Source organism: Sander lucioperca, chromosome 18 (assembly GCF_008315115.2).
Source record: "Sander lucioperca isolate FBNREF2018 chromosome 18, SLUC_FBN_1.2, whole genome shotgun sequence".
Taxonomy (NCBI): Eukaryota; Metazoa; Chordata; class Actinopteri; order Perciformes; family Percidae; genus Sander; species Sander lucioperca.
In genome coordinates, this window is record NC_050190.1 from 31,433,963 (window position 1) to 31,461,784 (window position 27,822).

At 41.0% G+C, this 27,822-nt stretch overlaps 2 protein-coding genes across 5 annotated transcripts in view; one reads left to right on the forward strand and one right to left on the reverse strand.

The window, feature by feature from the left end:
• Positions 1 to 9,724, forward strand: part of daam2 (dishevelled associated activator of morphogenesis 2) — a 112,519-nt gene extending 102,795 nt beyond the window's left edge. For all 4 annotated transcript variants that reach the window (XM_031321346.2, XM_031321345.2, XM_035994468.1 and 1 more), the window contains 2 exons: positions 6,369 to 6,539; positions 7,084 to 9,724. In XM_031321346.2, the coding sequence (XP_031177206.1) occupies positions 6,369 to 6,539; positions 7,084 to 7,296 (384 nt within the window). In that variant the 3' untranslated portion in view covers positions 7,297 to 9,724. The remainder of the gene's footprint in view (positions 1 to 6,368; positions 6,540 to 7,083) is intronic.
• A 7,293-nt stretch (positions 9,725 to 17,017) lies between these two features.
• LOC116065739 (interferon-inducible GTPase 5-like) lies at positions 17,018 to 23,032 on the reverse strand. Its single transcript, XM_031321352.2, has 3 exons — positions 22,790 to 23,032; positions 21,881 to 22,438; positions 17,018 to 17,799 (listed from the first exon to the last, which is right to left on the reverse strand). The coding sequence occupies exons 1-3, from the start codon at positions 22,866 to 22,868 to the stop codon at positions 17,162 to 17,164; spliced, it is 1,275 nt and encodes a 424-aa protein (XP_031177212.1). The 5' UTR covers positions 22,869 to 23,032; the 3' UTR covers positions 17,018 to 17,161.
• Between the last annotated feature and the right edge of the window lie 4,790 nt (positions 23,033 to 27,822).

Genomic DNA, 27,822 nt, shown 5'->3' on the forward strand with positions numbered 1-27,822 from the left:
ACCACGGTGGATTACCACATTGTGGAAACCGTGTGTTTAATCCCTCCCAGCTTCATCCGAGTCTCCTGAAGTTGCCGCGCAGGCGCACTGCGTAGCCTACAGCGTGCGTTTCTTGAAGTTGGAATCATGGCGGAGGGAGGAGATGACAGCGCTCAGGACATTTATCAGCCTATTGCCTATATTTTTGTAATATAATAAACACTGTTAAACTTTTTGAAACTATTTCAGCTTGTGTAGGCCTATCAGTGCTTCCTGAACATATTGAACACACTTTTAAAAATACCGCGATAATACCGAACACCATGATCATTTTTGTCACTACAACCGTGAGGTTACATTTTCATACCGTTGCATCCCTATTCATATGTCTACGTGCGTGGCTCTAATGCACCCTGTGCTAGTAGTCCTCACTGGCTATCCTTTATGTTGGACAGACAGAAGAGAAGGGAGGAAAAAAGAGACAAAATACTGAAGGGAGAAACCATGAAACCTCTGTGCATCCCTCTTAGTCCAGTTTGATGACTCCAGCAGTGCCGGGGAAACCCAGCATTAAAAGATTACCCTGGATTCCCCCCTCATCTTTCTTTGTGTTTGTCTCTTTGAGTTAGTGTTTAGAATCCGCTCTCCTTCTTTGTACAACTGGGACAAATAGCCTTTTAAACCCTCTTGTGTCTTGATGTATGTTCGGAAGTAGGTAAGCTGAAGATATCCGTGGCATTGTGGGAATCCCAAAGCAAGACAACGTTGAAAAGATTTATGTGAACATGTTATTTAATTTGCAGGCCTTTGGCACTCGGTTGCACATCAAGCATCCTGATGCTGACATATGGGAAGCTTTTAAATTAGCAGTCTGCGGTTAATAGTTACAGATATTACATTGTACTTTATTATAGGGCTTGTCTTCAGAGTTTAGATTCTCTGCCCGAGCCCAAACTTGACCCGACCCGCGCCGGGCCCTTGATCAAGCATTTGTGTTTTTTTTAATCATAACTTAATTAGCCTAATTCGGTGGGGAGAAAGCTATGTCTCTCCAGCTTATCCCGTAGCTCTGGGTATATGTCCTGCACTGACTTGAGTGTGAGGTAAACTGTGCTACATCGTGTCTCCCCCAACTGCAGCACTGTTGTCAGCCAGTGCGTCAGCATGCAGACCGTGGCGAAGGACAGTACTATTAATTAGGTGATCGAGACAAGAAAGTCTCCTATATGGTTCCAGGGCTTTGATTATGTTGCTGCCTTGATCTGTTACCCACACTATTCGGCTGAGGGAGCTAGGGTCGAGTTTTTTTTTTTTACATTTCTTCATTCGGATCCATTTGTGATCCATTCCATTTTGAATAAACAAACAGCGCAGTTTAGCCTGCTTCGTCCTTGTTGCATTATTCATTAAGATAATTCTAAACAGGTTTCTGTAGTTCAAGCAACTCGGAATTGTAGTTGTAGAACGTCAGTTATAAAGGCCCACGTATAAAAAAATTGTCGGGTTTAAATCGGGCTCGGGCTCATAATTACAGTTAATGTGTCGGGCCGGGCTCAGACACAACGTGCACGGGCTGGGCTTGATTTTTTTGGGCCCGATCTAAGCTCTACTTGTCTTTTACCAAAGTAGTTGACATAATGATGTGAAATACCCAAATTGCTTAAATTCTCCAAAGGATCACCATATTTTGACGGGAGGAAGGGCCCTGGGGTTTCACGTAGAGCCTCCCCTCTACTTAATTATTTGTTCAAGGAGGAGGACGGTAAGAAAAATTGGAGGGAAAAGGGGCCAGTTGGGACGTCATGGGAAAAGAACGGGAGGAGCAGGGCACCAGTTACTGCTGTAAAACAAAAGAACCTGTGTTCACCGGCCCAGACTCTAAATACACTTTTCCTAGCACAACTGTGTGTGTGTGTGTGTGTGTGTGTGTGTTTGGTGAGTCTGACGCATTAACTCAGTGCTTGTCAAGGCTCTCTGACACTCTGTTAGGTTTCCAGTGGAATACAATTATGGAAGTGTGGGTGTGTGCGCTCTGTGTTTCGGTCTTAAGGAAGTAGAGGAGAATGACTACAGTAAACAGAGCAGGCAGTCCAGTGAGGCTTATAAAGCTCCATGGCAACAAATGTATGTGCGTGTATGTTTGCGAAAGAGAGAGAGAGAGAGACACACACACACACACACACACCCTCAGCAGACACTACTACATACATTACAAAGGATTACAGTTGTCCAAGGTCATGTGGGTTATTGGGGCAGAGGTTTCCCGAGGAGAGGAGGGATTTTCCTCATATCCAGAGAGATTGGTTGGGTTTATCCTTAACGACATATCCACACACCCACACATCGACATGTTCACAGACAATACAAGATCCAGTCTCTATCCAAAAACAAAACAGATCGGTTTCAAACGTAAAAAAGTAGAGCAGGGAGTGCTTCAAGACATCGCTTCATGTGCCGTTGGCAGTGGAAATGTATAAAAGGTAGAATTAAGTGCATTGATAAATGTGGCCAGGTTCAGGCAATATTGTGAATTTGGCTAATAAAAGACCTTTAGTTGCAAGGTTAGAACAATAACACAGCACCTACCTACTGTACGTATCAATCTGTCTTCGTCAGAGAGCTTTTGAAGTCTCACTTTCATCGTTAACGCAACCAAACCAATGTCTTTGAACATGTTAGCCCATTTGCTTAAATTATGTATGCTGTGCTTCTCATTGCTGCCAACCGTTTTCCAAAGACTGTAGTGTTGTTTGTCTTTAGTGATTTCTAGAGCCTGACCAATATATTGGCGGGCCGATATTAGGCATTTTCCAAACTATCGGTATCGGCATTTATAATGGCCAATAAATGAATATTTAAAAAATTAAATAAAAACGGACGAAACACCCTTCAACCATGTTATGAGTGTTAGCGTTGCATAGTTTGTCCACCAGAAGGGAGCTCTACAAACGTCCCTGTTGGCAACACTCGTGTTTAACCCTTTAAGTTTAATATCTTAAGTTTGTATTTTTATACATTTTATTTATCAGAACTTTAATATATTTTGATGTTCCTCTGTTCTGTTGTGACAATAAAACAAAAATTATATTATTTTAGTGAGGACTCATACATAACTACAAATAACTAATGTTAGGGAAATCTGTTTATGTTTTGTTACGCGTTTGTAGATTTTCTTTTTAAATATATATCGGCCGCTATATCGGAATATCGGATTTTTAAATCACCAAATATTTGTATCGATATCGGCCTTAAAAATCCTTTATCGGTCGGGCTCTAGTGATTTCATAAATGTGTTTTCCCACCTTACAGGTAGCCATTGAAATATTCATTCCTTTTAAGTACTGTATTAATAAGAATTAACCTATAGACACTTGCAACCTACCTGATAAATCTAATCCATCACAGCACACATCATGATGTTTTTTTTAATCATTGCAGGATCATGCAAATGTAATTGCAGACTGATTTGTAAAGTGCAGATGGATTTGATAACACACAGCAGTGATGTCATTTTGAGAACAATAAAAGCAGGCACAGTGATGAATCACTGTCACAAGCAAGTTGATCTTTCAGCCAGATGCTAACATCAGCATGCTAACATGCTCACAACAATGTTAAGCAAGCATAATGCTTACCATGTTCACCATTTGGTAATTTGCTGAGATTTTACAGGTATTTGGTTGTAAACCAAAGTAATGCACAAATTGAAATTCTGACCTGATGATGGCGCTGGAAGAAAAGGCCAGACATCACTAAGCTTGTTACAATTCATCCTGTGGAGGACCAGACATCTGTACCATTGGGCTGTTGCTTTGGGCAATAGTTTGTGGAAGTATAAAGTTAATGTGATTAGTAGTAAATGGGGGGGGGGGGGACACACTTGCATAAATTATACTATAGCCTTTTAAAAGTCTGTAGTTGGGTTTTCACTCCGATAGCATCTGGTTTTTAACTGTGACCACCAAATGGGGTCTGTTTCTCCATGCTATGGCCAATGAATGGATCAAAGCTATGTTACACAGTTAAAAATGGTGATCCTTTTATACAGGTGCACCGACCCAAAGCCTGCAGAGACAGACTTCACTGCGGGTTCATTGCACATTGGCAATGTTTTGTTCATGTTTTAATTTCTACCTCAACACCAATTTCCGAAACATATTTCCCACTTGCCTACTTTCATCGAACCTACAACTGTTTCACCATCACCCTTTATTTTTTTCATTTTCTTCACTTAATAAGTTGGCAGAGTACTGCTGGCAGACTAGCAGGGTGTTGGGGGGGGGGGGTGCTAGCCACAAACTAAGGCACTATTGAACGAACAAGCTTGGTTAACTTCCTCTGTAATAGTGTTTATGGAGGGTGGGAGGGATCAGATACAATCAGAAGTAACAATGTGACCAATCTTGATTCTCTGAGGACATACCTGTCTATCCAGACAAGCTCTTTGTGCTGGATAAAAACATGTCATGTTGTCTGTAAATAGGTTTCCCTTTGGTGCATTTTTATAACACACAGCAGTCACAACACCTCCGTATAATTAGCAGTATTTAAGCAGTGGTTAGGGAGAAGGTGCCAAGCAAAGCCAAATCTATCATGTGTTAACCAGAGCCGGTCTGAAACAGCCTGTAAAGAAATCTGTGGATTTCTAACAACTTCCAGCGTGCGTGCGTGCGTGCGCTCATTTAACCCAGACCTGAGGGGACGATAGGAAACAGATTTGACCAGACACATAATTACAGTAGGGAGAGGGATCATGGTGGGGGTTGCCATGGTGACCATCCCATAATGACAGGATGCATCTTCAGAAAAGAGCAATCCCCTACTCCTTCATATCACAACACTAAAACCACATACAGTGTACTCGCCTACTATGGACTGGAAATGTTTTCTGTCACCTTACTCTGACATACGATAAGAATAGAACAGAGTACAGCGCAGTACACACTGCTGATTTCCAACCAAAAACCTGTTTTTTTTTTGGGGGGGGGGGCTGCAGTCATATGCCAGCACAGTTATTAGGGCTGGGCGATATGGAGAAAATCAGATATCACGATATTCTTGACCAAATACCTCGATATTGATATTGCTGCGATATTCTAGGGTTGACAATTGGTGCTTTAACAAAATATCTTCACACTTATATTTTAGATAAATAATCATCAGTAATGTGGACATAATGTCTACATGTAAGTGGGGAAAAGGCAAATAATAGAACAGCTAGAAAAGTACATCACTTTACTATAATACGGCCTTTAAAACCAGGAAAAGACAACACTTATGTCATATCACGGTATTACGATATCCAAAATCTAAGACGATATCTAGTCTCATATCACGATATCGATATAATATCGATATATTGCCCAGCCCTAACAGTTATTACATAGTTACAACCTTTCAATATGCAAATGTGCCAAAGCAAAAGTAACCATTGGACAAAAGTATGCACATACATTCATTCAGGTACTATACTTCAGTGCAATTGTGACTTGTTACTTTGCTTGGTTATCTCTATTGTATGCTGCCTTATCCTTACGTTAAATAAATATTTCTACAGTAGATGTTAATTTAAATCTTAGGTATGTATCCCTTTAAATTCTAAAGAGACATTTTTGCTTCAGTGTAAAAAAAACAACAAATAATTTTAAGGCTGCACGAATCAATATATGTATATAAAGAATTCAACAAATGATTATGTGAAATGGGTCACTTGAAGCTCTAGTTGAGTGCTACAGTGGAACATTTAGGAGCTAAAGAGGCCTAGACTTAAGTTGGGTTATGTCAAGTTAAAAAAAAAACTGCATGTAAAATGTTTATTTCCTGAAACCAATATAATCAGGATTAATAATTACGCTCGTTAAAAAAGGAACAAAATGATCTGTGTACTTCTTGCCAGAATTGTGTAGCCACACATGTACCGAATTGTGGTGCTGCCCTTGTGTCCTGCTGCTGTCTTTTAGCGAGACACTGAGTTGATCTGGTCATTCAGTTTTCTGCTGCATACTGTAGTACAATACAGAGCTGTGTGTGTAGGAATGTAGAGTAGGTTTGGCTGCAGGCATCGTCCTGGCACAGAACACTGGACAGCTTGGACTGAACAGACTGGACATAAGGTGGTCAAATCATGCTCTTAGTGTGTGTGTGTGTGTGTGTGTGTGTGTGTGTGTGTGTGTGTGTGTGTGTGTGTGTGTGGTTGAGAACATCAAGGATGCATATCAGCAGTGCAGGCTCACGTGTGTCTTTCACTACAAAAACATAGCGGAGAATACAGTTCATGTAATAAAGCATTTTGTCTTGTTGTATTTATCATCAGCTTTGTCCATGTTGATCTACCAGAAGTTACTCCCTATCAAAATATGAAAATTAAATAAATGGTTATCTCTGTGCAGTTCACCAAATCTCTGAAGCACTTTGGGGAGGAAGAAGGGAGGATGCAGCCCGATGAGTTCTTTGGGATCTTCGACACCTTTTTACAGTCGTTCAGCGAAGCGCGGCAGGACCTGGAGAACATGCAGCGGCGTAAAGATGAGGAGGAGAGGAGGGCACGAATGGAGGCCATGGTGAGACACATTTAGAGAATAAACCTGAGACAGCAATGGTTTGGAAAAAGACTCTACTTTGTTTTATTTCTTGCCTTAACATTTTGAAACGAGTGTTTAAAACACGTGTTAAAGGTGCAGTAGGTAAGCCTTATAAAACTAACTTTCTGTCATATTTGCTGAAACTGACCCTATGTTCCAGTAGAACTACATGAAGCAGGTCATTTAAAAAACAATCTGGCTCCTCTGGCACCACCTACAGCCTGTAGTGGGATTTGCAAAATTCCACAGCTGTTCAGATGCACCAATCAGGGCCAGGGGGGGGTGTCTAACTGCGTGTCAATCACTGCTCATGCACACACATTCATTCTCCCTTGTGGGGGGAGGGACTTAGGAGACAGTTTTGGGCTTCAGCAGAAAGGGGGGAGGGACTGAGAAGTTGTCGATGTTCAAATTTTTTTGGCTAAGTCCTGGATCTTTGCAATCCTACCTACAGCACCTTTTAAGTGCTACTCCTTCATGTTTCTGTCTTTGCAACCCTGACTTCCTGTCTCCATCTTTCCAGCTCAAGGAGCAGAGGGAGCGAGAACGGCGGGCCAAGAAGAGCGGAGCCTCAGACGAGGTCGGCGGAGAGTTTGACGACCTGGTGTCGGCGTTGCGTTCCGGTGAGGTCTTTGACAAGGACCTGAACAAATTCAAGCGCAACCGCAAGCGCTCCGTCAACCAGCTGGTGGAGGGTGGGGGCCGCGAGCGAGCTGTCACCAAGGTAAACTACTAGTTCGGGGGAAAAAGGAAGGGAAAAAATAAATAAACACTAGACACCAAAATTCTGCCCTGGTGTAGATCTCTTAACACCTTTTCAGTCCATGAACGTTGGAGAGGATGTGAATAACGGCTGGACTGGACATGTAGCCACATGTGTGGACAGCCACGCCGTTTTGAAGGATGCAGCACCCTCCTCTGATTGGTCTTGTAAAGCTATTCCCAACCGGTTTGTCCTGGGCCTTGTATGATCTCCTGAGCTGGGCGAAGGACGGTTGGGATCTATGGATGGACGGACAGACCACTGTGACACATTATCCCATATATTTTGACCATATCCTCTATAACACTGTGCTACAAGCTTCCAGCTCTCTATCACCCCGCTGTTTTTCCCTGCTCTTTGTTTTCCCTCACAAACCCCTTCACTCTTCCTCTGAAAGTTCCTTGGTGCTGGAGCCGTCCTATCTTTTTTGCTCCCTGGCTCTAAAACACACAGGACTTTGGGATCAGCCAGTCACAGTGTACATAGACTCCAGGCCAAGAGAAAGGATTGGGAAAACTGACAAAAGAAGGTGGGAAAGGGGGGGAACTAAGCCATCACCTCCACAGTCAATGGTTGCTTCAAGTGTGACACAGAATGGATGGGTATCCATGAACTTCCTTTACTGGAAAGAGGGGTGTGTATTCCGCAAATCCCAGAGCTTTGTAGGCTTCTGAAAGATTGTTGGAACGATACACAACGGGGGGGTTATCGCTTCAGCCCAACGGCCACCTCCAGCGCACAGCGTTCCCAGGAAGGACGTACGTATGTACATCCCAAACAGCAGTTTTTAGAGGATACAACTCAAGGAAAACCAACTTGTCGGCTTGATCCACCTGACAAAATGACAACTGTGCCACAAGGGTCAAGCCTCACCTCCACTCTTCACTGGTTTCAACGTTGTTCTGGCATGAACCAGTGCCACAGCAAAGAGAAAGCAAATGTAAATGTACTAATACAAAACATACTGCAATTAGGCGTTGATATATATTTATATTTAGATGCAGACAAGCTAATTGCAAAGATGTAGAGGTTTTTTTTGTTTTCATGGCATTTTTGGGGTTTTGTACACGCGACGCATTATTTGTTGGTGTTGCAAGTTCACATTGACGTCGGAAGTGAATTTCTATACAATATTGCGCTTTATGTCAAAGAGATAATTGCTCGTCCTTTTCACACCTGTATGTCTTGTTTGCACTGTAGCTTTTCTGACCAACTTTACACTCCACAAGCCGATCCAAACTGTCCTCTGGAAACAGTTTTCTCTGTGCTAAAATGACCTTTTATCTATAACGAAGTTAATGGAATGCCATATACTGTACGAATTCAGACCTGGAGTCTGCATGGTCTGAATGTGTGGTCCGATCCATCGGCTGCAGCCAAATGCAGACCATGTGTGAACTCGGCAGTATAGCAGCCAAAAGGATGCTGTATAGCAGTTCCCATTGGGCCTTTAATGATCTCATCCATAGTATCTGAAGGATCTGTTACACTGGTGCTAAAACATGTGGTCTCAAGACAGAGCCATCAATCCAGTTAAAGATTTCTCAAGGTAAACTATCGCTTGATTGCTCTGTTGCCACGATTCAGGCTCATCATGCAGTGTTTCTGTGCGCTTTTATTTCAGTTGGCGTTGTAATTCGTCTGTTATTGCAAAGTCAGGGTACAACAAAGCACTTAAAGGGTGTAGATTTAAAATAGAGTGGCTTGATGCAAATGAGTTGCATACTGGTGGACATTAACAGGACACCAACAGCCTCAGAGAGCATCTTTCCTTCCAGCTTCTCTGAAACGTTTTGAGATACGGCCCTGTTACTATGGGCAACCTTTTGCCAAACAAGAGTCCGACCTACATACTGAAGCCAACCGAGGTCATTTTTCTTTAAGTTTTTGAAATATTCAAGGAGGTATATTTTTTTATTTATATATGCATTTCTAAAACCTTAGCAGTAGGCATGACAAAGGCTGCAATGCAAAGTATGGGCTCGCCTCAGTACAACATTAAGATGGTCTTTTTTGAAGATGGACATCCAGTACAGTACAGGATAGCTTGCTACAGGAGGTGTACCCACACAGAGGGCTGTAATCCTGGGGTGAGGGCTCTTCTGCGGAAGGAGTCACTCCCGGTCAATTCTTAGGGAGAAGAGGAAGCATTTTGGGGAAAAGTGTGGATCCATTAAAAACAAGAATCATATGAACATGCATCTTAATGGAAGCAGATAGAGTGCAACACACATAAAGTCTATAGTGAATATCCTGGTGTCATCCTGCTAATCATCCATTTCTGTTCTTAGATAACCCATTTTAGTCATTTAATCTGCATTGCATGGTTACTATAGTACAGTATAGAGCCATATGTGAGCTGTCCAGCAGGAAAATTACTTATTCTTTTTCAGAACAAATTTAAAACTGGACACTGTGTTTAATCTTCCTCTGTTAGCCTATTCATGCATGTTTTAGCTTCATGTACTGTCATGTATCCTTATTACTAGGGATGCACTAAATCCAGATTTTTGGGGTTCGAATACCGAATCCACTGGTTAAGATTCTGCCGAAACCGAATACCGAATCCTACTCCCATCCTCAGTCCGTTAACACAGTAAACACATTAATGAAGTAAACAACGTCCACAGCAGTGTATTTTTCACTTGTTAGGGTCCTTGCCACCACGAGACAAATCGGCATTACAAATTGAACATGTAGCTGGACTTGAATGGCCTTCTTTTGACTGAAAGTACTGCCTAACAACACTTTTTCTGCTCACAAGTTCCATTTTCACTTTCTCACAGCCTACTGCATTAGTGGAAGCGTAGGGTTCGGTTTGGTGGAAAAAAAAATTCTAAGGTTCAGCAGAAACCGAACCCCGTCAAAAAGCCCAATATTCGGCCGAATCTGAAGCCGAATCCTGGATTCGGTGCATCCCTACTTATTACGTTAAGATTGGTCGAGTTTGACAGGCCAAAGGATTTGCACAACAGCCCCCTGGTTCAGTGTGTAAGGGGTAAGAGTGAAGTGGTTGTTTTCGTGGTAATAGTCACAGTTAAACACCTAGGACTGGTATTGCAGTTCCTTTCCCTAGTTCTGACTTTGAATTGGAGATAGAATTTCCCCTCTGCACTTGACTCAATAAGCACTTAGTGTAACGGTAGTGTTACAAAACCAGGAAAAAGACATTGTTGGATTATTGACAGTGTCGGACAGTTTTTTTTTTTTCTTTCTGGACAAACAGACTAATCACTTAACACCCACTGCTGTGTGTAATCACTACAGTAGTAATAGGTTATGGCAGTTTGTTCCTTCATTCTGCCAGCTTTTCTATTTAGTCTAGGTTTCAAATCGAAGTGCCTCTGACCCTGTTTTCACACATTTACCATTCCTATTATTGTGTTTTAGTGCTTGTTGCTTTCCAAAAAAAATGTACAGTACAGTGTCTGCTAAGTAATACAGCTGACAGTTGGATTTAGACGAATTGGCGCCATCTTGTGGCTTCAGACGGTGCACTTTGATGTCCCAGCTGACATCACAAGCAGTTAAAAGCAGCTCTGCGAAGTGTTAACACGATGTGGCACATTAACTCGCCAAAGTCCGCTAAAATGAGTGACTTCAGCGTGGCAAGAGAAGTTTGACCTATCACCTGTACAGAGAAAAATCCTTTTTGCCTAAACCTTTAATTTATCCATTATCGGTTACATCACAGAGACACCTCATCCTGCTAGGGGTTTAGTCCTTTAATTGATCCTCAAACTGAAGGAGAGAGAAGATTAACCGGCAAACCAAATAGACTCAAACTTTCCGACACTTTGAAATATCACAAAGTTCTAATGACATATTGATTGCCTATTCTTTAACCAGCATTTCATGTATATTTGAGCTATTTGATTTCCTAACCTCTGCTCCTTTGTCTTTCAAGTTAATCAGAGTTAGTATATCAGACTTTGGCAGACCCTTTAAACTCTTAATCCAGAGCTTTAACCCGCACTGTAGTGCAGACTATTTACAGAGGGGTATTGCAACATTGTCAGTATTATTACAAGTTTATGTTGTTACATGTTTGGATGTTTATTTGGCCATTGACTGGCTGATGTTTGGAGTGTACAGATGGAAACCAGAGGAATGAAATTAGTAGCTTGTTCAATGCACTTTTATTATGGGACATTTCCATTTGCGGCGCCTTCTCTAGAAATGAGAAGGATGCAACGAAAGAGTGGTGCAAAAACATGGTGGGAAGAAAAGAAAAAAGGGCAAGTGTGGTTGGGACTCCGGCTGGGCCGCTGGAATAACGTTAACAGGCAGTCACGTGTTGGGTCACGGCAGAGATTGGATTTGTGGGGACACATGCACAAAAAAAGTGACACTCGTACCTTACAGGAGTGTACCGAGTTTGACATCCTCTTTTGTCTGTCACCTGCTTTGGTGTGTAAAAGGAAAAAAAAAGGGGGAATGTTTCCCAACACCACCAAAATTCTGTCAAATCATGCACTTCAATGCGCGTCAAACTGCATGCCTCGACAAGGGTGCACAAAGTGTGATGTGTTGACTTTAATAGAAAATTGCTTGCGATGTGGAACACACCTGTTACACGACATTTTGTACTGCCTGAGAAAAGTTACACCCAGTTTTAGAGGTTGTATAATTGTGAGGAGTCAGTATTTTTATGGTTGGAAAAAAAGTATCCTCCACCGAAAGATGTACAGTTGGACAAAAAAAAGAAGCATTTTGTACACCATTGTTGATGTTTGAGATAAGATTTAAAAAAAAAAAAAAAAAAATTAAAACATTGAGGAATGTTCCATTTTCCTGTAAATTGTACCTCTATTTATTTGCCTTATTTAGTTTGCTATATTTTGTATGTACACACAGCATTACAGCAAAATGTTATATTAAAAAAAATATGAATAAATAAACTGTGGTCCGTGTATGATGGATAGTTTTGAGACTTGTATAAGAATGAGATTTTTTTTTTTCTTTCATTTCTATAATTTTATTTTTGTTTTGTATTTTTTTCTCACCCTGTGTCTTTTGTAGGGTTACAATAAACGTTTGTCCCTTACAACTGGTTATGATCTTTTCTTCAGAATGCTTTATTGGGATGGATGTTTAGGTCATACTGTAGGTGTATACAGAAGGAAAGGATATTCGATATTCCGACTACGCTGTTTACATGGCTAATGAAAGTAACTATTCCACTAATGTTCCCGTTTACATGTAGCAAGTTTACCAGCAGTGGAGGACTTGTTGGACTGTGCAAACGCAGCATCCCTCTTTCATTCCTTCAACCAGCCAGGGGTGGGTCTAGAGGGGGGGCCTGGGGTGGTTTTCTTTTTTGAAGTTTGAGGCAAGTTTATTATAAGTGTATTGCACATTATTTTTATATTCTGTGGCAATAAACCTTCCCATCCCTTGTCACATGACCAATTAATGTTTCCACATATCCAAAGTTTTGCCTTAAGAGCCCATTAAAAAACTGTATTGTATTTGGATACACAATTTGTTGAAAAAAACAAGTTAAATTAACAATGAATGTGATGTGTTTTATTTAGCAAAATTGAATTGTGTTGTTCTATCCTATCTAAAATTTACTATATTTCTAAGCAGATTTTCTATGCTGTATTCTGATAAAATCCCCTGACTGATTATTGGTTCCCCCTGCACCACCCCACTTTAAAAATCCTGGACTCGCCCCTGCAACCAGTTCTTGAAAAGCTTGGTGTAGCGGTGTGTGCGAATATCCAAAAATCTGTTTATATCCAAGTCTTTGATAATGTTTAAAAGTTTTCAAAGGGGGGGAGGGGGCAGTTAAAGGGATTTAATGGCATTGTCAATAGCAAGAAACTTCATAATGACAGCAATAACATAATGACAGCAGGTACTTCATAGCTCCATTTTACCATCAAGTCATAGAGTATCATTGTCATACAGACTTTCAAAATAAAACCAAACTGGCTGTAGTGTTTCTAATATTCTGTCGACCAAACAAAATAACTAGAGGATAGAAGATAGAGATAAAATGTTCCCACTGAAGAATGTGGAGGTGTTTTTATTGATATACATATACTGATAACAAATGTATCATGAATATTATCGTTAGTTCGAAAATGTGCATTAATAACAATAGTGACACAGTAGTGATAAGTATGTATTAAGTATAAAGATGCTCAAATATATCCTTCAAGAGTGATGTGTTGTAGTTCCTCCCTGTGACCACTGGAGGGCAGTCAGGTGACATCAAGACACATTAACCTTCATCACTGTTGGTTCACTGGACCTTTGGAATCAAACAATGGGAAAAAGAAAGTGGTGTTTCTAGTTGGCTATTCTGTCCTTCATCCCTACAAATATTAATATCTACAAGAACAACACTGATCCATCAAAAGAGCCATTTCAGAAGAATGTTATTTGAAGAGTCCAATGTCTTCATTGTAACATGAAGGATAGCAACCATATTCTGTATACAGTACTTAATAATGGCAATCCATCAACAATTATAATGAAATAAATGTCATTATACTGCTTTATATAAAATAATATATTCCTTCCTGTATTCAAAAGATAAAGAGGCATGTTTTGACTAAATGTGCTTTGTGTAACATAGCAATTTCTACATATGTTTTTTTAAAAGACAACATTAAATATTAATTCAGTTATAAATTCAACCTGCACGTTGAACTAACAGTGAAGACAGTGACCAATGAAAATGTCCTACTGTGAGAGAGAGACAACTGATTGTTTTTAAGTAAATCAGTTGACTTTCAAGAAAGGTGCTGATTTACAGGAAACAAGGAGAGCTCCTTCACACCCCCTGCAGGCAACTATTTGCAGGTGAATGACACTTCAGCACTGTCCTCTGCTTTACTGCCTTTTGGTACTCATTAGTAGTTTTTGTAGTAGTAATTTTTGGTAATTAGTGTAAGTCCGTTAATCCTAATTAAAGGTGCAGTAGGTAAGACTTATAAAACTAACTTTCTGTCATATTTGCTGAAACTGACTATGTTCCAGTAGAGCTACATGAAGCAGGTAATTTAAAAAAAAATCCACCTCCTCTGGCACCACCTACAGCCTGTAGTGTGATTTGCAAAAATCCACAGCTCCCTGTTCAGATGCACCAATCAGGGCCGGGGGGGGGGGGGGGTCTAAACTACGTGTCAATCACTGCTCATGCACACGCATTAATTCTCCCTTGTGTGGGGAGGGGCTATGGAGACCGTTTTGGGCTTTACCTGAAAGGGGGGAGGGACTGAGAAGTTGTTGATGTTAACATTTTTTGGCTAAGTCCTGGATCTTCACAATCCTACCTACAGCACCTTTAAGAGCATAACCTATCATGTGAAAAAACACAGACACTTTTAGTTTGGGAGACATAGATACTGCAGATACCCACATCAAATGTGTTACTATTCATATTGTTGATGTTACAGAGTTATACACTAGTTTCTTTCTTTTTAAATATATTGTAATAGACCCATTCCTACCCATAGCTGCTATTGCAAATCATCTGGCCATCCAAGGAGGCACGTTGGCTGGGTAGCAGTGGTTTGCACCACTGAGTACTGGGTTCGACCCCTGGTCCAGCATTTCTTTCATATCCTTGATATCAAAAGTCAGGTTCCTCCACTAGTTATAATAGTAAAATCCAAAAAAACGTACTAGTTCACTAGTTGGACTGTTTCTGGACTTTACTAGTTAACTAGTGTGGTCCAAAATGTATACTGGTTAACTAGTAAAAGCCAAAGTGTGCAACAGTTAACTAGTTAGACACAATGCTAATGAGGAGGAGGGGAAGGGGGATTTGAGGCTTCCTATTGGCTCTCCAGTTCAAAATAAAAGAGACAAACCAATCAGGACTCAGGATTTCGTTCTATCCCGCCTACTTCATTTGCATGTTGTGCACTAGTTAACATGTTGGCCCGAGGATCTGTAACTAGTGAACTAGTGACTACAGGTTGCCGCTTACATGTTAACGAGTCAAGGCGAAAACATTCCTTAGTTCACTAATTGATGCCTCTGAAGTGAGACAAAAAGCCCAACATGTTGATCAAATGTCTCACTAGTGGTGCTGAGGGAGGCTCAACTAGTTAAAGGAAAGACCCAACGTAATGACCATAACTTCTTAACTTGTTGTACACACTTTGGAGATGAAACTATGTAAAATGAGGCAGAGGTGGCTGAACCAGTCCCAGGGATTTCAAAGTAAACCCATGTTTTTTTGTTTTTTTACCCTTAGCCTGAAAACGCACGGATGGCCACAGTAGCTTGACCACAGTGTGTGAGCTGCTGCAATCATAAAGTAGGTCAAACTTTTTGTGTGGACTTTTATAGAAAATTGCTTGCAATGTGGAACACACCTGTTCCACACAATCTGTACTGCCTGGGAACAGTTGTGTGATGTAACTGTCCACGTGCTGGATCAAGTTATTGGCGTAAGGTTAGTCGAATAGTGATGAGGCTGACGCAAAGGGGAGTGATACACATGGCTCAGGGCAGTGGGGGAAATGTCCCAGGATGTACTGCTGTATGCTCCAGTCAATGTTGTACACGTCAGGAGACAAAAAAATGAGAAGCCTCTCGAGTTGTATGAACGCGTCACGGAGCATTCAATCCGCAAGTAGAAACAAAAAAAAAACTTAAACTAAGATTTTGATTTTGTCCCAGAAAAGTCCATACGCTTAAAAAAAAAAAGATGGTTTGTCATCTCCAATGCATTTCCTGTCTGCTATGACCTATGAGACATCAGTAGGCCAAGACCATGGCAATGGTACACATAGAAATGGCTGCTGCTCTGACCATTCTGCTACGTTGATTTGAATAGAAATGGCCTTTCTATCCGTTTTATATCTATGATTGTAGTACAACAATTCCAATAATACATGTGATAGGAACCTATATGAATGGGAGTGGTGTATAGGGGGACACTTAAGAGAGTTAGTGAGATTTAAAGTGGTAGTTAATAGTTGACTCACGCTTGTTATTGTATGAATTAATGAATGTTATCTGATTCATAGTTATTTATGTTACAAAGACACAGTATTCCATGCTGGATTCCAAAGCTTGTGGATGGTTCACAATCACGTGGAGCAACTGGTAGAAACGGCTCATTTCTCTGCTTCTGAAGGGAACCAAAACAAGTAAGTCTCTGACTGTATTGATGTGGAGATATTAAATATGAGGTGATCTCAGAGGGGGTTTTAATAACAATAACGATGCCGTTGTGATGCTGTTAGTATTGATGATAAACAAACAATATCAGTATTATTTTCTTTGAATGATGTGTTGTAGTTCTTTACTGTGTCCACTGGAGGGCAGGGGACACTCGTCTACAGGTGACATCAAGACCCAATAACGTTAATTAATCATTGTTGGTCATAAAACGATTAAAAAAAGATAATGGTGCTTCTAGAATTCAGTCCTTCACCTACAAGAGCCACATTGAGCTAACAAAAGATTTTTATTTAAAGATTCAAAGGTATTCATTTAACAACCATACTGTATCTGTTCTATACACAATACTTAATAACAATGCATCACAAACAAACTCTCTTTAAACTGATTCATACAAAAATATGATAGAATTACTTCCTTTAAAGTATAAAAAGGCATGTTTTACCCTGCTTTTAGGCTTTTATTAATACCTGATCTATTAGAGTAAATGATACATACTGTAGAGATCAACTGCAAAACGTATGATGCATGTTTGCTAAAATGTGCAGTTAAAATACAATATTATGATTTGTATAGAGTATAAACAAATACAATGCAATATACGCATAAAGATCATTCAAAAGCTCTTTAGTACACTGCAGTTTTATATGTGCCATCAAATGCCATTGCCATCCACTTTACAATATCACCCCAAGGTGTTTGATTCCAGGACCTTGTTTAACACTCTATGAGCATCCTCAGCAAGCATGTTGAGGATGGTTTGGAGAATGTTGTAGGTGGATTTAAAAGAGAGGCCCATTGCTAATGGGATTCCAAATATTGGAATTAATCTGGACCCTTCCTCTGCTGTTATTAATGCTGCTGTGCCTGCAAATCGACCAATCACCTTCAAGAGAAGATCAGAGGTTATTTCTGTTGCAGCCAGTGGTGAAAAGATGACGGCAGTCAGATCATTGAATGGCACATTTGTCCTATTAGAGAGTCTCTTCAGTGACGGGATATCAAGACCAAACCCAAGTACGTATTGGATGACAACACCAACCAACATGACCACATCAACAGTAATAGAAAGCCCAGGAACTGGTACACCTGCTACAGTTGCACTAAGCATAGCCCAGTATTTGATTTTATTATGGAACGCTGCTTTCTTCTTGTTGATGACCTCTGGGCTGATATTGGGCATGACCAACAGCAGGACATCTCTCTTGTGTTCAGGAAGTTCTCTCTCTAAGGTTTCCCCAAAGAGAGGGAAGTCATACAGCTGGAGATCAAAGCTGGACACCAGGAACACTTGTGGAGACACAATACCTGCCCTCTGAAGACCTGTGTCACAAACAAAATAAATTATGATGATAAGAAATATACTGTAAAATAATTAGGGCTCCAAGCCCGAGGGGGCAGATCCAGCGGAGTTGTGGAACCCTATTGCTTTCCTAAGGATTATTATTCTTCTCTCCCTAAAACTGATACTACAGCCTAAACCGTACATGGTGGGAGGTGCCATTTTCAGGACTGGTCCAGATTAGAGTCCAGATCGGGCCGAATTTTTCTGTCTGAACCCGGCCCGCGTCCGACAGGCATTAAGATATTTATGTCCAAGCCCGACCCGAGCGCGACACAGTTAAAATCTCATTTTTTTTCTCATACTGATGACACATGTAGCCTACGTTTGTTTGTGTGGAAAGCCCGCTTTTATTAAGCAACTGTAGGAAGGCATTCGGAAATGTCAACAGATGAGCGCATCAGCGCACACGGGGGAACAAGCGCACGTTAATAAGCTGTTTAATTTAAAATGTTCAATGTGTTAACCTTTCCTGCTTGCTTCGATTCCGACCGTGATCAAAAAACCAGGGGAGACTCGTTACCTCCAGGGCCGAAGTTATGAAATGAATAACGTCGGGGTTAAAATCCCGTTTCTGGTGAGCAGATGAATGAACTTGGCTTTCAGTCTGGGGTTTATCTCGGACACCACACACACACTGTGTACAAAACTTAAACTTATTCCACCAACTCTGCTCCGGTCGCACACGTCTGCTTCCTCTTTCTCTATCTCTCTTCTGCCCACTTTACACACACACTGAGCTCTCTTAAAGCAGCCGCAGCACCATTTTACAACAAATGCCTTATCGCGCTGATGTGACCGAGCCCGACCCGAACCCGACCATAATTTCTAAATATCTGTCCGAACCCAGCCCGGCCCGTCGGGTACCGTCGGGAAGCCGACGGGACCCGTCGGGACCCGTCGGGACCCGTCGGGCTTGGGTCGGGTATCCATGCCTTAGTCCAGATCCCTGCAAGGACCTCGGACAAACGAAATCAGCCACTTCCACCACTAGGTGGCGCTATAGCAGAAAAAACGCGTTTGGCCTTATAACTTCCAAACCGTACATTGCACATAAAAAATATACATATCCATGCTTTCCCTGAATTCAGCTGAATCGCCTCATATAGGCCACGCCCATTTCCGCCTATACTTTTATGTGCGAAAAATCGTGATTTATTGTAAACCTATTTTCTAACTCCTCCTAGACCGTGCGACCGATCTGCACGAAACTTTGTACGTAGCATCTCCAGACCAACCTGACTAAGAGTTATCAAAAGAATCTTTATAGGATAAAAATTGCGCAAATTACGCACAAACAAACTTTAGATTCTTGTTTGCCATGACCCTCTGAGGCTCCCCAACCAATTTTTATAAAAAGTTTATATGTCATGAACGGTTCCTACGTTAAAGTATGCACAATTTACAACCAAACAAATTTTCGTAGCTAGCCACAAAACACGAACTTTAGCATATCTTGGTCAAATTAAAAGGTATCAGAGCAAAAGTATTATTGTTCGACATCCCACTCCGAGGCTCTGTACCAAATTTGGTGAGGATCAGCCATTAGGGGGCGCTATAATGAACGTAGACGTGTTTTGGCAAATAACTCAATGCATTTAAATGGGACATTTGCGATTGATTGCGATTTCTCTGCCATAGTAACTGCTATCAACATGAAACTTGTGATGCTCCTTCGGCATGCCACTCTGAGGCTCTGTACCAAATTTGGTGATGATCGGCCATTAGGGGGCACTATAATCAACGTAGACGAGTTTGGCCCTTTTACTCAATCAATGTTAAAAGCATATTTGCAACTGCAATGTACCACAGACCTTGCGGCTCAAACCTCTTAACATTTCCTGACGTTTGCCTCCCCACGTTATGCTTTGGGTTCCGCTTTGGGTTCCGCTTTCGCGCTCTCCCTGGGTCATCGGGGGCGACTCGTGTCGGGGGCGACTGGCGCCGGGAGGCTTGGACCCTGTCATAACTGCTTGCAGTTCTAGTTTGAACTTGTAATGTATAATAAAATATGCATATTTAAGAACACATTTTATTGTTTTATTATAAGTTTTATTTTTCCCATGTTCTGAACTTTCCCTCTTCCAAATTGCTTTTTCCTAGTGCAGTTCCAACAATCCTTTTGGTAACCGGTCTGATTGTTTGGCCTGTAGTTTTGCTGCTTCCAGCTTTCTCGAGAACAATTTAACAACTTCACAGTCAACACTGCGCTTCCTTGGTGCTGAGCAATACACCTGCCATGACATGGCTGCATCACATAACCTAGTAGCAGATATTTAGGGTCAGAAACATAATATAATGATGTAGCACTGTGCTGTATGCTGTGTGAGCAGTGTTTTAAGAGTTTACGGCATTAGCTTGTATAAGACTGAAACATGAATAGCACAGCTGAATTCTAAGGAGATGTCTCACATCTAATGCTCTTCTCCACTTACACTCCAGTGTGAAAGAGGAATTTGCTAAAAACCCAAATCAGACCGTTTTTAAGTTTGTTTGTTTTTTCAAAAACGGAAATACGGCTCTGCACTTTTCGTTTTCAGTCTTACTAATGCTGTTGTGTTGTGGCAAAATGGTCAGTGTATCTTTTGGTCACTTGATTTTCATTTAATAAATAGGTATTAAAAAACAAAAAACAAATGGTTATTTGATTTTCATTTTAAAATACAAAATTTGAAATTGAAATACGAGGTGTTTTTTCCTTTTCATTGTCAAAAGGGGATGAGAGATATTTAAAAATATGCTTTGATATTCATTTTCTATTTCATATAACAAAAAATAAAATCACTCGTTGCCTTGGAAATGACAACATCCGGTCTCAGAATATAAAAACCTTTTTTCATTTCTGTTTTCTAGTGATTTTATTTTTTGTTATATGAAATAGCTTAGAAAAAGTCCCGCACACTGACCATTACGCAAGCAATAATTTATTAAGAAAATACGTTAAAATATGATGCTTTATTATTTATTAAACTTTCCAGCACTATAAATATTAGAGTTGAAATCTCCACCTTGAACAGACATGAAGATTGTGATGATGATGATGCCTCTTTCACTCGTCACTTGAAATAAACATTATGTAAGGACCTGTACTGTGCGGTATTAATAGATTACTTCAGAAAAAATGTTTTGAGTAGGTCTGTTTTTTCTACCACTGATAATACCAACATTCACCATTAGCCTACAGAAAGGGTGAACAGTAAAGAAAGACTTGCATGCTGGACAGACCTACAGACAGAGATTCCTTCCTTTATAGATTATGATTTATGTAAAACCTTAATTTAAAGTGAATCACAAATATGGTGGCTTTGCTTGTCAGGAGAGGCAGCAGAGTGATATTAATGAAAATCTGTAAAGCATGCCTAAATGTTGTTTTTACAAAATTGTGTTCCATAATTGTATTTTGTGATTTTAAGAAAAACTATCAAATGTTTGGAAAGGAGCCTCTGATTCATTTTGATGATAAAGTGAGAGAAGACCTGAGACCATTCTCTCAGATTTGAGACTATTTTAGACAGTAATACATTGCCATAACATGATTGTTGCAACAATTTATTAAATCCAATATCTTGTTTTTATATATATATATATATATATATATATATATATATATATATATATATATATATTATAATATATTATATCCTCCATTATATATGTTGGTTCAACAAAATCTAATCCAGTTAAATTAAAAGTTACAGCAACTAACTCTTGGAAGAGTTGCATAAATATCAAATTCATTGGATTCTCATTATTCATAAATGGTGTTAAAGCTTTTTTTTGCAAAATTCCAATACAAAAATATCAGTGTTTAATACAAAAATATCAGTCTGTTCTATAAGGCTAAATGATGGCTGCAAGGAATGGTTGTCAGACTTGTTTATTTGAGAAAAAAAATACAAATAAAAGAGAACCGAGTGAATTGGGGTCAGACAAACACAATGACCAACATAAGCACTGAAGTAAAACCAATCACATAGTTCTCACTATCTTGGCTTTTTGTGACTTGTTTCATGGACATTTTGTAATTAACCTCACTATTTATATGTGATTTAAGTCACTTACCTTGAATGCAGTCTTCCCTGATTTGTGAAAGAATCCTTTCTGCGTTGATATCCCTCTGGCTTCTTTCCTGATTTTGTAAGTCAAGGTCTATCTTTGAGCGAACAAAGTAGAACTTTTTCCCCATCTTCTGAATCTTCTTAGCGAGCATCACATCATTTTCTTTGAAGCGAGTGGCTGAGATGATGATGAAGAAGTCAAACCTTTCAATTTTAACAAGCTTCAGGTACTTCTTAGCTGGAAAGTTGGTGGTGCCAATACCAGGAAGATCCCATAGTGTAACATTGGGATAGTTTGGATGGAGGTATGGTGTAACCTCTGAGGTGGTTTCCACACTACCAGTAGGGGCGGCTCCCTCCTCCCCGTCCTGTATGCCTCTGAAGGCATTAACAAAGGTGGATTTACCAGAGCCACACTCTCCTGTGACGGCAATATTTAGTGGAATATTTTTCTCCAAGTCCAAGTACTGCTGGATCTTTTCTCGATCATTGTTTTGTATTGCTTCTTGGATGCCTTCAGTTGAGTTGTGATCATTTGAATTTCCCATGGTAATCCTGAAAACTGCAGTAAAAGAGAAGTTAAAAAGTCACTATTGTCTTTTGGGAGATAGTAGAAAATGTAGTCCTATAATGACCTCAACATCATTACTCTCATTAATATCATTTGAAATCGGACATGTACACTACATCTTTGGAAACCTCTAATATCATATTATGATGCAGTATAACCTTACACACGACATGAGTTTGGTGTACTTGGGGTGTACATCATTCTATCAGCATTCTACAGAGGAAGGTGACATCTCACATATTATATGTTTACTGCATCCTCTATATTGTTATGTGGCTGTACAGTGATTAGCAGCTTCCTTATGTTTTAGTTGGCTTTTGCAGAATACTAGAGGCTACTCACCCTGGAGTCTTAATGTTGGAACAGACGAGCCAAGAGTACACCACCCTGTAAGTTGTTCAGCTGAAAGTGAACTCGACATCCTGTTTCTTAACTTTTATAAGAGTTCAGACAGCGAAGGCAGTGCCCAATGCAAATGTCCTACTGTGAGAAACAACTGATTGGTTAGAAGTAAATCAGCTGACTTTCAAGAAAGCTGCTGATTTAGAAGAAACATGGAGACCTGCATGCTTTAACCCTCAGAGGTCTATGGTTCACTTGGTCTCCTTGTGTAATGATGCTCGTATTACCTCAACCCTGTTATGCACAATCAACTTCTAGACATCATTTCTTTCAGGAGAACCTGGGCTATCAGGATATGTATGCTGCAGGGATGTCACATGAATGTATATATACTGTATATATATGTATTTTTTTTCTTTGCACACATTCATAAAAAAAAAAACAATACAACATAAATTCCAACATATCTCTTTCACATAGAAAGAGAAAAAGGCAGGAAACCCGTGGGGGTCTTAAGGCGAAATCTCACCAGGGTTCTCATTTATAAACGTGGCGTACGCACAAAACGGGGCTGAAAATGTGCGTACGACACTTCCCACGCAAAGGTTGTGATTTATAAAAAACAAACTTGACAGAAGAATAAAGGAATAATGATTCTTTGAGTTTTATTAATCATTTGAACATTGGTATGCATCGTGTTCAAAACTGCTCACACTGACTGAGCTGTGATGTTACTGAGTTGTGTTAGATCAAGGTAAATGAACAGTTCCTTGACACCATTATCATTGGAAGTTCCCCTCACACACACACTAATGTCGATTGTCTTGATTCCACTCTGCCCTGCACTACTCTCACCCCACCACGCACTAATACAACCTCTGTCCCTGTCGTCTCTCCTCGGCTTCTGCCGAGAACCAAGTCAGCTCTGCTGACCAGCTCCACTCCACACCAGCCTGAGCCATGGCATATAAGCAAGCACCACAGCAGGCGGTCAGGACAACGCACAGGCCCAGCCCAACCTATACGACTAGAAAATCGCTACACCATTCTGATGAACGATGAGGAGTTCCCTCTGCTCTGCGGAAACCCTTCTCTGCCTCATCCCCACGGCGCTCATCCTGGCCCATCCACAGTCAGCGCGCCCCCCATCAGACCCAACAACTTCGACGCTGGTCATCGGAAGCTCCATGGTCAGGGACCTCTACATTCCCCCTACACCTAGCGGTCCGTCCAAGGTCTACTGCTTCCCTGGTGCCAAGGTCCGTGACATCCAGCACAAACTTCCCAGCATCCTCGCCTGCCACGCTAAGGTCGACAACATCATCGTGCACGTGGGCACAAACGACATCAGAGAGACGGTCGACAGCACTCCGAAAAGACTTCACCACTCTCATCACCACCCTGATGGGCACAGGAAAACGGATCGTCATCTCTGGGCCTCTACCTACCTACAGAAAGGGTGCTGAAAGATGGTCCAGACTGTTCTGGCTCCACACCTGGCTGAAACCCCACTGCGCTTCCCTGGGCATTCCCTATGTCGACAACTTCAACTTGTTCTGGGAGAGGCCCAGCCTGCTGAAACATGATGGTCTCCACCCAAACCGACATGGAGCCAGGCTGCTATCTGACAACATAACGACCACACTGAAAGTTAAGTATTGACATTCTGTTGAAAATATCACAGATTCATGCCCCCCAGGTATTGATCCTAATGGCACTTTACAAGTGAATGAATCTGAAAATGTTTTCTGCAGGGTAACATGTAGTACTAGTACTATTCCAGTTATAATCAACAATAGGCCATACAAAGTGTTGAATCCCCTAAGTAATAAGAAGTTGACTGCAAACATAGTCAATTTAGCATCCAGTTCACGTCAGCCACAACCTGCCCCAAAAAACGAGACAGTGTCTGTAACTCGACTCAGATTAGTTAAATCACAGGTAACCAAAAGAGGGGCAATACTTAACAACCTAATTGGAATTACAACTACCACTGCAATGATAGAACAGGATAGGAAAATTAGATGCGGTCTACTAAATATCAGATCTCTGTCTTCTAAAGCAATACTAGTAAACAAATTGATATCCGATAATCAAATTGATCTATTCTGTCTAACTGCAACATGGCTGGGCCATGAAGAGTATGTCAGTCTAAATGAAGCCACTCCTCCCACTCATATTAATACTCAAATTTCTAGAGGCTCAGGCCGAGGAGGGGGAGTTGCAGCCATATTTGACTCAAACCTGTTAATTAATCCTAAACCTAAACTAAATTATAACTCTTTTGAAAGTCTCGTTCTTAATCTTCAGCATCCAACATGGAAAACAGTACAGCCTATTATATTTGTTGTTGTCTACCGAGCACCAGGTCCATATTCTGAGTTTTTATCTGAATTCTCAGAGTTTTTATCATGCGTAGTCCTTCAATCAGACAAACTACTTATTGTAGGTGATTTTAATATCCATGTGGACGTTGACAGCAATAGCCTTAGTACTGCTTTCAACTCACTGCTAAATTCAATTGGTTTCAGTCAGAGTGTGCACGAGGCCACGCACTGTTTTAACCACACCCTCGACCTTGTGCTGGCATATGGCATCAAAATTGAAGATGCAATAGTATTCCCGCAAAATCCTTTATTATCAGACCACTTCTTAATAACTTTTGAATTCTTACTACCCGACTATACGAAATTAGATAAAAGCTTCTACACTAGAAGCCTATCTGACTGCTATAGCTAAATTTAAGGAAGATATTCCAACAGCACTAAACTCATTACCATGCCGTAATATAACAGAGGATCTTTATGTTAACTTTAGTCCCTCTCAAATTGATCATTTCGTAGATGGTGCTACGGCCTGCCTACGGACTACTTTAGACTCTGTTGCTCCCCTTAAAAAGAAGACGATGAAGCAAAGGAAACTAGCACCTTGGTATAACTCCCAAACTCGTAAATTAAAGCAAATCTCGCGCAAACTTGAAAGTAAATGGCGTTCCACCAAACTGGAAGAATCTCGTTTAGATTGGCAAGACAGTCTGAAAACCTATAGGAAGACCCTAAGAAAGGCCAGATCAGACTACTATTCATCACTAATAGAAGAAAATAAGAACAACCCAAGGTTTCTTTTCAGCACTGTAGCCAGGCTGACAGATAGCCACAGCTCTATTGAGCCATCTATTCCTATAGCTCTGAGTAGTGATGACTTCATGAGTTTCTTTAACAATAAAATTATAACAATTAGAGATACTATTCATCACCTCTTGCCCTCAACCTCTAATGGGTCACCTTTAACTGACAGACTGCTAGAAAGAACGAATAGACCTGACATATACTTAGATTGCTTTTATCCTATAAACCCTCAACAATTAATGCTAAAGGTCTCTTCAGCTAAGCCATCTACCTGTCTCTTAGATCCCATCCCAACGAGGCTACTTAAAGAAGCGTTACCCGTGGTTAACACTTCATTGCTAGATATGATAAATATGTCTTTATTGACAGGTTATGTACCGCAGTCACTTAAAGTAGCTGTGATAAAACCTCTACTGAAAAAACCCACCCTCGATCCTGAGGTCTTAGCCAACTATAGACCTATATCTAACCTTCCCTTTCTCTCCAAGATCCTTGAGAAAGTAGTCGCTAATCAGTTATGTGATTTTCTACATAGCAATAGCTTATTTGAGGACTTTCAGTCAGGATTTAGAATGCATCATAGCACAGAGACGGCACTGGTGAAAAGCAGTGAAGCTGGGGAAACACATCTCCGACTCACAGACCATCAGCACCGGATCCCCCCAGGGCTGTGTTCTTTCTCCTCTGCTCTTCTCCCTGTACACCAACAGCTGCACCTCCAGTCACCAGTCCGTCAAGCTTCTGAAGTTTGCGGACGACACCTCCCTCATCGGACTCATCTCTGATGGAGACGAGTCCGCCTACAGGTGGGAGGCTGACCACCTGGTGACCTGGTGCAAGCAAAACAACCTAGAGCTCAACGCTCTAAAGACAGTGGAGATGGTTGTGGACTTCAGGAAGAACCCAGCCCCACCTGCCCCCATCACCCTCTGTGGCTCCACAATTGACACTGTGGAGTCTTTCCGCTTCCTGGGAACTACCATCTCCCAGGACCTCAAGTGGGAGCTGAACATCAGCTCCCTCGTGAAGAAAGAACAACAGAGGATGTACTTCCTGCGGCAGCTGAAGAAATTCAACCTGCCAAAGACAATGATGGTGCACTTCTACACAGCCATCATTGAGTCCATTCTCACAGCCTCCATCACCATCTGGTACGCTGCTGCCACTGCCAAGGACAAGGGCAGGCTGCAGCGTGTCATTCGGTCAGCTGAGAAGGTGATTGGCTGCAATCTGCCGCCGCTCCAGGACCTATACGCCACCAGGACTCTGAAGCGTGCTGGAAAGATTGTGGCTGACTCCTCCCACCCCGGACACAAGCTCTTTGAGCCACTCCCTTCTGGCAGGAGGATGAGGTCCATCAGGACCAAAACCTCACGCCACATAAACAGTTTTTTCCCCTCCGCCACTAGCTTTATTAACAAGGCCCGGAACCCATCCTGACTCTCTCCACACCCCACTGTAAATACTCTGTACCTACTGTACCTACTCTGTACCTACTCTGCTGTAGCGTTCCTTTTTACTACTGTTTAACTTATTTTACTATTTATTTATTTATTAGCCGAAGATATAATTACTCTGGATGGTATTGCCATGGCCTCCAGCACTACTGTCAGAAATCTAGGAGTTATTTTTGATCAGGATATATCCTTCAATGCCCATCTAAAACAAACTTCTAGAACAGCCTTCTTTCACCTTCGTAACATTGCTAAAATTAGGAACATCCTGTCTCAAAACGATGCTGAAAAACTAGTCCATGCATTCGTTACTTCCAGGCTGGACTACTGTAATTCCTTATTATCAGGATGCTCAAATAAAACCCTTAGGCCTCTCCAACTGATCCAGAATGCTGCAGCAGGTGTTCTGACAAGAACTAAGAACAGCACCCCTGCCTTTCTCTGCTTCTCT